Below are 11343 nucleotides of genomic sequence, written 5' to 3' on the forward strand. Positions count from 1 at the left end.
GTTAGCCAGGATGGTCTCGATCTCCTGACCTTGTGATCCGCCCGTCTCGGCCTCCCAAAGTGCTGGGATTACAGGCTTGAGCCACTGCGCCCGTCCTGCATTCACATTTTTATGACTACATTTTTTGTTTTTTGAGATGGAGATTCACTCTTGTTGCCCAGGCTGGAGTGCAATGGCGTGATTTCCGCTCACAACCACCTCTGCCTCCCGGGTTCAAGCGATTCTCCTGCCTCAGCCTCCCGAGGAGCTGGGAGTACAGGCATGCACCACCACACCCAGCTAATTTTGTATTTTTTAATAGAGGCAGGGTTTCTCCATTTTGGTCAGGCTGGTCTCGAACTCCGACCTCAGGTGATCCACCCGCCTCGGCCTCCCAAAGAGCTGGGATTAGAGGCCTGAGCCACCGTGCCCGGCCATAATTACACTTTTATGCACAAAAAGTGTAATTTTAAGAATCCTTATCCTCGAGAGTTGAGGCCCTCTTTTTCAAACCCATGTTTATGTTACTCACTGGAGTTTTCTTTTTACTGATTGTTTAAAGTGTTCATCAGGCAAAAGCTCCACTTGCTGTGAATGGCAAAGGGCACCGTTCTTAAAGGTCACCCTGGGCATAAGAACCACTCTGTAATACCTTTGTGGTCGCTTTCTGCACTTGCCAAACCCAAATCTTTCAACTGGTCCACGAAAATCTACTCAACATTCTCTAATTCTTCTATTCCTATGTCAAGTGTTTCATGGAAAATTATATGCAAAGTCTTTTCCAGTCTTTCCTTTTTCCTCTGGTGGGTGGGAGGAGTTGAGGGGGTAGATATAAAGCCGACAGGAACTCCATTCTGCCAAAAGGAAGAGATAAATCATTTGAATTCCCCCTACTCAGATATTTTACATCTGCAGATAACGCTAACTGAGATACTTATAATAGGCAACAAGACTGCCAGTCTAGATAATTTGAACAAAAGTAACTATGGTCCAATAGCTTATTTCTTCCTAATTTCAAATCTTAAACAATACAGAGAAAGATGCTTTAAAATGTTTTTAAAATGTTATGTGAACACCACTTGAAATTTATGTAATAGCTGCCTTATTTTCACCTCCCATAAATCAAGTTTATTTCTATTCTGTGACTACAAGTTACTTCCAATATAATGGTTAAAGTCAGTAATTTTAGCCTTTTAGTTATATTCACACATGCAAACATGCTTTCCCAGGTACTACCCCTCACCTCCTCTACTTACGTCTGATGTAGCATTTTTCTTTTTTTCTTTTTTTTTTTTTTTTGAGACGGAGTCTCGCTCTGTCGCCCAAGCTGGAATGTAGTGGCCGGATCCCAGCTCACTGCAAGCTCCGCCTCCTGGGTTCACGCCATTCTCCTGCCTCAGCCTCCCGAGTAGCTGGGACTACAGGCGCCCGCCACCTCACCCGGCTAGTTTTTTTTTGTATTTTTTAGTAGAGACGGGGTTTCACTGTGTTAGCCAGGATGGTCTCGATCTCCTGACCTTGTGATCCGCCCGTCTCGGCCTCCCAAAGTGCTGGGATTACAGGCTTGAGCTACCGCGCCCGGCCTGATGTAGCATTTTTCAGCCTTCAAAGAGGTCAGGGATTTTTGAGCCAGAGGAAAAAAGTATCCCAGTATTGTGTGTAGTTAGCCAATTAGTCCAAGGTTAGACAGCATGTTAAACACTGAGCTTAGCCGGGTACAGTGGCTCATGCCTGTAATCCCAGCACTTTGGGAGGCCGAGGCGGACAGATCACCTGAGGTTGGGAGTTCGAGACCAGCCTGACCAACATGGAGAAACCCTGTCTCTACTAAAAATACAAAATTAGTCAGGCTGGTGGCACATGCCTGTAATCCCAGTTACTTGGGAGGATGAGGCAGGAGAATCACTTGAACCCGGGAGGCGGAGGCTGCGGTGAGCCGAGATCGTACCACTGTACTCTAGCCAGGCAACAAGAGTGAAACTCCGTCTCAAAAAAAAAAAAAAAAATTAAGTTTAGATCAGTCCTTGAGTTTCTGCTTCACTGTAGTTGGCTACCCTCTTTGATGGTTCTAAATACAGTTAATAAACTCACTCAATTGTATAATGGTCAAAGTTTGTGGGTGGAAGAAAAAAATGAAGGGCATTGAGAGACATTCATTCCATCAAGGGCACTATGCAGTGCCTGGTATTTTCTTCCTCCATTACATATAGAGATAGCTGTCATCACATTCTTCTTCTGCAACTCAGAAGAAACTTGATGAAACACCAGAGACAGCCTTGCGATGCCTAGAAGGACTCTGGCCCTGAAGCAGGCAATGAGGTTTGCACATACAAGTCCGTGAAGAAGGAAAGGCAAAAATACTCTCTAATCTCCAGCCATCATCCTCAAGGATAGTATAAAACAAGAAAAGGTCAGTTAAATGTATTTTCATCCTTCTTTCATTTTGTTAAATACGCCTAAAAGTCTGCAGATGAGTTAATATGTCCTTGAAAGGGGGCATGTGACACATAGGTCTCTTTAGCATTTCTAATTCTGTAAAAGCCACCTTAAATCTTTTGGGAGATAAAACAGTCTGTTGGAAGAAAACAGCCTCTGATGTAGCTATAAATCGCTCTTCTATTTTCTTATTTATAAAATCATAACAGAAATAATGAGTTGTTTTGTCAATAATAGAACACTGACATGAACTTGACCTAACAACGAGCATAAAGCTGTCAATTCATCGTGCATTAACAAAAATAAAAATACGAATAAAAGAAAATGAAACAAGAGGAAAAACTATTAGAAAGAAATGACAAAATTCGAACTGACTTTGAAAAAATCTGATTTTATTTTCTGAATCAAAAAGAAGTATTTCATGTTAAATTTAGACTGTTTAGCTTTCCACTGATATCTCAAGATACTTTCCAGATATTAACAGTACTCAGAACTGTGTAAAAGTTAACAACCAATACCACGTTTTAAAGAAAAAAGTTTAAATGTTAAGACTGACGTCTTGGGAACATTACTAAATGTATTTCTAAGAAACCCTTCTCAAAGGTCAAAGTATTGACAATTCTGATTTAAAAATTTAAAATTTTTAATTATTGGAGATTTAAGTAACAATAGTTTCAAGAGCCAAGAATCAGATAGCTTTTTAAAACAGATTTTTTTTTTTCCTGAGGGATTCACACTTGCCAACAACTCCAGTTAAATATAATAGTCCACCCAAATCCCAAATGTAAATGCCACCTTGGAATAGTAACATTATAAAATGGGATTTCTAAATTATAATACATACACATAATATACCATTTTAACTGACACGTTTACCAGCAGAATTCTGAAATCAAAAACAAATTCTACATTCAAGGGACAAATGATAAATGCTCTCTCATTATTTTAAGAGTCCATTCCATTTTTTGTTGTTTTCTACTCCCAGATTTTAAAATGGACCAAGGAACCCAAGGCCAAGTCAATCCCATTTTCCTGAACCCAACTGCCAGTAGGTACTGGCCCTACATACGCGTCCTTTAACAAGCCCCGTTCTAAAAAGGCTGGGGGGTATTTGTTTAAGAACTTATTCCAAAGTGGCTCTAAGATGCATGTTCCCAAGATCTAGTACGGGCTATTCATGTGTTCTGAGGCATGTCCAGCATGCAAGCAAACTTATCTGTTCAAATTGAGGTAAAACAGACAAAAAACACTTAATATTAACAGAAGCTACATAATTAAAACTAACCTTTTGCTGCTTATTTAAGCTAATTATGTATTCTTACAAAACAGAGACCCTCAAGTCAATACTTTCTTTTGATTTTAGTCACCCCCAAATTAAGCCTCTTCTTTCAAAGCCATTATTAGTTAAAAAGTTTTAAAATGAAGAAAAATATTTTTTTCCAGAACTTGTATTTTGTAATTAGTGTGATGCAATTTCTTTTTATTTTTCAAACTCAGAAAGAACTCATGTATGGGTACTACTTGATATTTTTTTCAGACACCAAGGAATACCGACAGGATTCATAAATAGGATTTTCTGACACTGGCAGGAAAGTCTGATAACGTTTACAAAATACCAAAGACTCTTCTTTCAAGCTTCAAAGATGGCTGAGAATTAACAGTTATGATTAGTTTTTCAGTGCAAATAAAAAATTTAAATCTTGATTTTTTTTGGTCAACATTTTAAACAGTCAAATTTTACTGTACTTTTCCAGGTTTCAAATCAAAACAAACAAACAAAACAACTAATGAAAATTACCAATTGGCAACAAGTCCCGTATTTCAATGTTATTTTTAAACCACCTATTATAACCTACTGCCAGTAATTATTTGTAAGTACCTGCTTGTTTTAAGCACTGGTCAGTTACATAAAAGAATAATTTGCAAGAATGATACTTGGCAATGGGTTACTTTAATGCTTCTGGAATAAACAGAAGCATTAACAAAACACCAGATCTTAAGCACTTTTAAATCTGTAATTTGAATTACCAAAAGGATTTTTAAATGTTACTTTTCCATTGAAGGACTGTAGGGAGTCTAGTCCCAGCTAACATGGTTGATTTTAAAAAATAAATAAATCCCTAAGCCACATAGTAATGGAATACTACACTTGCTTTTTATATCATATGGAAACAGCTCCAGGCAGACCACAAGTAGAAGAAAACCTGCCAAATCAAAGTACTGTAAATAAAGTTCCTCTATGTACTCCAGTGAGAAAACCTCAAAAATAAAAATCAGAAGACCACCCACTGTTACCCCTCCCCCCAACAAAACCCACCCAAAACACTTTAGTTCTGAACCTAACATTTCCCTAAGATGTTCACAGGAGAAGCTTTAAGGTACTTAAAGCTGCAGCAGTACAGCTGAAAGCGCCACATTACAGAGGAAATGCCCTAAAGGGTTCAGCAGCTGCCCACCCATCCCGAACCACCCCCCATCCCAGTAATATGTAAAAGCTCCTGAAGTTTTTTTCTTATGCTAATAAAGGCATACCACCTAGTGTGCTAAAGACTACAACTAGCAGCATTAGAGCAGTAAAGTGAAAACAGGAAGCCTACAGGAATGATCTAAATGCCTACTTAGAAGAAACAAAGCAGCAGACAGGATCCTGAGCCCTCTAGTCTATGTAGGGAAGCAGTTGAATTAAACTCAGATTTACCCACATTAACAAAAATTTAACAAAGCTTCCCCAAGACACCAGAATAAAACTTGACCTTTCCAGTCAAAGGGCAGAGAGAGGCCTCTTCCATGTCCTGGAGTTGAATGAGTTCAAAGATTGGCAATAAAGGAAAAAAGAAAGCATTACGGGTGTGATGGGAACAAGCTTTGGAGTTTATCGAACAGTCACACCAAGTTTCTCCAGCACACGGACACCCTTTTCTTGGTACTCTTGTCGGGTCATCCAAAAGTTGTCTTTGTCTTTCATGATATCCGCTAGAACTGCACCACCCAGGAATACCATGTGCTTTCTGCGGGGTGGGTCTTCAATGCGGATCTTAAATTTCTAAAGGAGAAAGAAAGGATAATAAAATGGTACATGTGCACAGTGCTTTCTGCTTTATGAAAATGACTTTTAAATATATGCTCTCGCTCAACCTTGCAACAGTCCTGTGATATAAGTAGAACGGTAGAATTTGGTACCTGAGGTACAGGAACACTTAGTAATTTGCCCAAAGCTCATGTTTAGGAGACCACACATCCATCCCAGCATGCTTGGAACAGTCCTGATTGACACGTGGTGTCCCATCACTATTAACACCACCCCTTTTCATTCTTGAGTGTCCTAATTTGATCAGTAAATTACATGACTTAACACCCTACTGAGAGACCAAACATCAGAGATATAATTAGCGCAAATTTCCCATCCCCTGGCAGATGACCACTTGGGAAAGTCACTTTGCTATCAAACGAAGTCTGGATAAGAGGACTTGCATGACTTCTTAAAGGTCTAATACTGTTATGATTCTAGTCCAGTGCAACTGAGTAAAACTGAAGTTCTTTTCTTTTAAGCAAAGCTTACTTTCTATTGTCTCAAAATCAAATGAAATGTTCTTAAAATAAACAAGGCCAAATATGGTCAAAACAAATCATGGGGATATTATGAGAAAATGAACACAGTAACCAAAATTAAAGACAATTGGGAAAAGTTTTATACTCTGTAGCTACTATTAAGTGTCTAGGAAGGACACATCCTCCTTATCTTTATGGTTGGTCAACACTGAAAGAGACCTTAAAATGACATAGCAAGTTTTTCATTTACAGTGTCACAGTCCTGCAAAAAACACCCAACGTAACTATGTCATTCCAAATCATTTGTATATTTACGTCACATAAATGAACTGTAAGGGTTCTGAGAACTGTAAGGGTTTCCAAGATAAAGAAAAACACCAGTTTATTTACCAATTCTGAGACTATTTTAATTGTTCCTTTAGCTTTCTTGCTCTTAGGTAGGGGTCAGCAAATTTTTTTGGAAAGGGCCAGATACTTGAGGCTTTGCAGGTGTGACAAGTACCCAACCCCACATGTAAGCTAGAAGGTGCCCACAGACAGTAAGTGACAACAGGTAACATTATGTAAACAAATGGGCTTGGCTATGTTCCAATAAAACTTAAAAAACAAAAACAAAAACACAGTTTTGGCATAAGGGCTATAAATGCCCACCTCTGCTCTAAGGGAAACTTAGCCCCTGAAGACGCTGCTTCTGTAAATATCTCAACTGCTTACTGTTTCTCTCTCACACACTACCTTAACCCTGGAGGTTTGGTAATATGAGTTCTTGCTCTTCATTGCTGCTTCTATCTTGCTCATCCCTAAAACTCCACAGCTCCAATGAAACTCATTCTATCAGATTATTCCATCTACCACTCCCTCCTTGCTGAACTCATGCACCTGCTCTCAAGCAGCTGAACAAGATAGGAAAGATACAAAACATCTTGCTTCAATGTATCACTAACCTCAACTGAGCTTGCTGCTGCATGGTAATCCTATTACATTTCTCTATTCTCTCTTCCATTCTCCAAAACCACCATTTCAACCTCCTCCTCTAGTCTAAAACGCTACCATCCCTTCTCTCCTCTCAGTGCCTCCTAACTGGTCTATGCCCACCTTTGTTCCCTCTTCCCCCAAGAGTCTATTCAACACACCAGACTTAATGATCCCTTAAAAATATACATCAGATCCTATCATTTCTCTGCTTAAACCGCCCCAGCACCCAATACTTTCCATTTCACCAGGAGTCAAGCCAAACCCTTTACCATGGCTGAACAAGACCTGCCCTCCTGCTACCCTTCTGACCTCATATCCCACCTCCTCCTCCCTTGCTCACTCTGCTCCAGCCACACTGGCACATTCCCAGCAACCTGGGGCTTTTGCATTGTTCCCGCCTGTAAGATTTTCCCCCCAGACAGCTGCATGGCTCACTCCTCTCACGCTCAACTTAGGTCTCTGATCAAAAGTCACTTCACCCAGAAGGCCTTTCCTGATCACAGTTTATGAAGGAGCACACAACCTCTCCAACCACTAACATTTTCCAGCTCTTCACCTTACTTTTCTTCATATCACTTATTACCACTAATACATTATTTAGACTAAAAGCAAGGATTCTGTTTTCATTGTTTTGTTTGTCCCCAGCACCTAGACCTATGTCTGGCACCCAGGAGTTCAAGAAATGTTTGCTGAATAAATGATCACCTGAGATCAATTATAAATTATATGTAAAACTCAATAAAATCAGAAAAATGAGTGAAGTACTTAGACAGCATGGCTCCCTTCCAGTCTGTTAATCTGTTTAATGTATGTGAGCCCATACTCAATTTAATTTCAACAATTTGAGTCATATATGAAAGATGTAACATACAGTACTCTGTAATACATAATCTCATTATCTAAAATAGTTGATCAAAGTCAGTGAGACAAAGCTCAGAGATTAACTCGGGATTAGGTAACTCTTGGTTGAGTATACAGCACATACTGTATACTTCACATAGTCCAGAGTTTGGTGGAAAAAACACACAAACCCATGCCAAAGAAATATCAACTATTACTAGTTAAAAATTTTCTTTCTACTGTACATACCAACAACTACCAATTAAAGTCTGTTTCAAGAGCTATGACAGTTACCAGGATACAAAAAAATTTGAGACATGATGTTTTACAATCTGACGGAGGAGAGAAGACAACATATGTACCAAACAAAGTCAGAAATATGAGACACTCCAGCCTGGGCGACAGAGCGAGACTCCGTCTCAAAAAAAAAAAAAAAAGAACAAAACTCAAGTGGGGCATTCATTCCCCCATAGTACAGCAGGTTCTTCTTTTGCACATAGAGGTGCCTTGGAGTTTGTGCTGGTTGTTACAGATGAACCAGAACTTTTGGCCCTGACCTCACTGCCTCCATCCACTGACTAGAGAGGTGACCAGAGCTTATCTTGAACTATTTCCCTCTTCCTACCATTTCCAGGCTGCACTTGACTGCAGTAGGAATTTGTTTTGGAAGACGTCTTGCCCCCTCTGGTGGTTGTCAAGATTCACAAACTACTGTACAGTCTTTTAAAAGAATGTTAATAATAGTTGATTTACTAATACTTACAGAAAGTTTTTCCACATCACCCTTCAAAACTCGTTCTAAGTAAAGCTGTTTAAGTTCTCGTTCCAACCGTGATGGCAGGCCAGGATACATAGTAGACCCTCCAGAAAGCACAATGTGTTTGTAGAATTCAGATCTAGAAAGGCACCATGGTTATTCATTTGGAGTTTTAGGTTAGGAAAATGGTATCTCAGGGTTACTGTTACTTATGTCAGCCTCATGGGGTTGCTGGGAGAATTCAATAAAATTCCACATGTAAATCACAGGGCTGAATATTTGCTGTTATTACTACTGTGAAGTAATGACCCCTCTTTACATATAAAATCTTTTTATAATTTTGATGAAAATAAAATACTTCTAAAAGTATATAATACATTTTTTTTTGTGAATGTAACTGAAACTTCTAATAATGACCAAGATTTACATTACAAACTTCTAGTACTTGGATTATGTTGTCACATGCTTCCCTAAAGCCACTGAAATGTGGTGATTTACTATAATTAGCCCTATTCTACTTTAATCCAGAATTCCTGCTTTTTAATTTTTTATTTATCTTTTGTACAAAGTTTTCTCTTTTTTGTTCCTTTGCTTAGAGGCTGTCTGCTGTTATTTTTGGCTAGACTGATGTGTATGCTTCTTATAGCAATACCCTCTTTTTTCCTTAAATATGCTATTGTCTATGATATCAGATAATCCAATCTAAAAAGACTGCATATATAGTAAAAGTAACAGAATCTGAGTGAGGGTCTGAGGAATAATACAAAGTTTGGGAGCTGATTTGCACCCATTTTGGCCTTATTCAACCTGGCTTCCAGGTTCTCAATGGCTAAAGCTACTGCAACTCCAACAAAGCATTGTTTTTGTATTTAATTGCCAAAGCAAGCCCGGTGAATGTCGCATAAACTAAGCAGTTGAAATACAGATTCACATGATAAGTACACATAAGCATTTACATGTACATTTTCAACATGCAGAACACACAAAACAAAATTTGAGTTGTTCCACTTTGCAATGCCAACTCTGTGGAGAAGGTACTGAATCTGACTCCACGCTTTGGGAACGTCAAAGCTCTAATCAGCAACAACAGGCATGTACTTTTTTTTTTTTTTTCTTTTTTTAATATACAGAGTCTCACTTTGTCGCCTGGGTTGGAGGGCAGTGGCGTAATCTTGGCTCACTGCAACCTCCGCCTCCTGGGTTCAAGTGATTCTCCTGCCTCAGTCTCCCGAGTAGCTGGGATTACAGATGCCCGCCACTACACCCAGTTAATTTCTTGTATTTTTAGTAGAGACGGGTTTCACCATGTTGGCCAGGATGGTCTCGAACTTCTGACCTCGTGATTCGCCCGCCTCAGCCTCCCGAAGTGCTGGGATTACAGGCATGAGCCACCGCGCCTGGCTGGCATATACTTTTAAATACAATTTTGCTGTGAATGAACATCAAATCAAAGGACAAAATAATCTAATCCCTATCATGAGAATTTACCACAATTATGAAGGCTAGATTGGATTTCTGATCATCTTCCACAAGGTTTATAGCTTGTTATAAGTCAACTGCTATTTTTATTAATTTCTATTACTATCCTGGCTCCAAAGCCATCCCATCAAAATTAATTAGGTGGCTTCAGGGTTACACAAATAAATGCTTGCTGTACAAAATGCTTCTCGGTGAATTCCTCTATAACCTGAGTGTAGAGAAGGGATTTCTAATGATGACTCAAGCTCTAGCTGTAATAAAATATAAGACTATATATCTTCTTATATGACTAAATAAAAACAAACTTTTGCATGGCCAAAACACTAAGAGCAATAGACAAATGGCAAACAGAGGAAATATCTGTAAAAGACATCAGAAAGCTAAAAGAAAACTTTTCAAAACTGGAAAAAAAAAAAACCCAAAACTCCAAAATCTACAGACAAAAAAAGCCATTAACGATTTGCCAAAAAAAAAAAAAAAAAAAATTCAAAAATGTCCCTTAAGGCTGGGCGCGGTGGCTCACGCCTGTAATCCCAGCACTTTGGGAGGCCGAGGCGGACAGATCACGAGGTCAAGAGATCAGGACCCCTGGCCAACACATGGTGATACCCCACCTCTACTAAAAATACAAAAATTAGCTGGGTGTGATGGCACGCACCTGTAGTCCCAGCTACTTGGGAGGCTGAGGCAGGAGAATCGCTTTAACCCAGGAGGTAGAGGTTGCAGTGAGCTGAGATTGCACCACTGCACTTCCAGCCTGGTGACAGGGCAAGACTCTATCTCAAAAAAAAAGTCCCTTAAATATATAAAAATATGTTTTATATATATATATATCTATCTTTTTTTATAGTAACTTTTTTTTGTGGCGGTGAGGAGAGACAGGGTCTCACTGTCACCCAGGCTGCAGTGCAGTGGCACAATCGTGGCTCACTGCAGCCTCTACCTCTCAGGCTCAAGCGATCCTCCCACTTCAGCCTTCTGAGTAGCTAGGACTACAGGAGTATACCACCACCACACCTGGCTAATCTTTTTGAAAGAAATTTATGTAAAGACAGGATGTCCATATTGCCCAGGCTGGTCTTAAACTTCTGGGCTTAAGCACACCTCCTGCTCAGCCTCCCAAAGTGCTGCAATTACAGCCAGAAGCCACCACACCTGGCTTGACTTCACTCTTAATGAGAGAAATATAAAGTAAAATTACACTGAAATAATGTCTCACTCATCAGACTGGTGGAAAGGATAAATGATGCAACTGCCAGAGAGGGAAATTTGGCAATATCTAACAAAAATACATGCATTTACATCAAACTAAGAAGTTTCTCTCAGCA

At 39.4% G+C, this 11343-nt stretch overlaps 1 protein-coding gene across 1 annotated transcript in view; it reads right to left on the reverse strand.

The window, feature by feature from the left end:
• Positions 1-2786: 2786 nt before the first annotated feature.
• The window catches only part of ACTR2 (ARP2 actin-related protein 2 homolog (yeast)), a 40485-nt gene continuing 31928 nt past the window's right edge, over positions 2787-11343 (reverse strand). Inside the window, exons 8-9 of the mRNA XM_011945516.1 lie at positions 8543-8680; positions 2787-5458 (exon numbers count right to left, since the gene is read on the reverse strand). Of these exons, the coding sequence (XP_011800906.1) occupies positions 5288-5458; positions 8543-8680 (309 nt within the window). The 3' untranslated portion in view covers positions 2787-5287. The remainder of the gene's footprint in view (positions 5459-8542; positions 8681-11343) is intronic.

This window comes from Colobus angolensis, unplaced genomic scaffold (assembly GCF_000951035.1).
Source record: "Colobus angolensis palliatus isolate OR3802 unplaced genomic scaffold, Cang.pa_1.0 Scaffold24, whole genome shotgun sequence".
NCBI lineage: Eukaryota > Metazoa > Chordata > Mammalia > Primates > Cercopithecidae > Colobus > Colobus angolensis.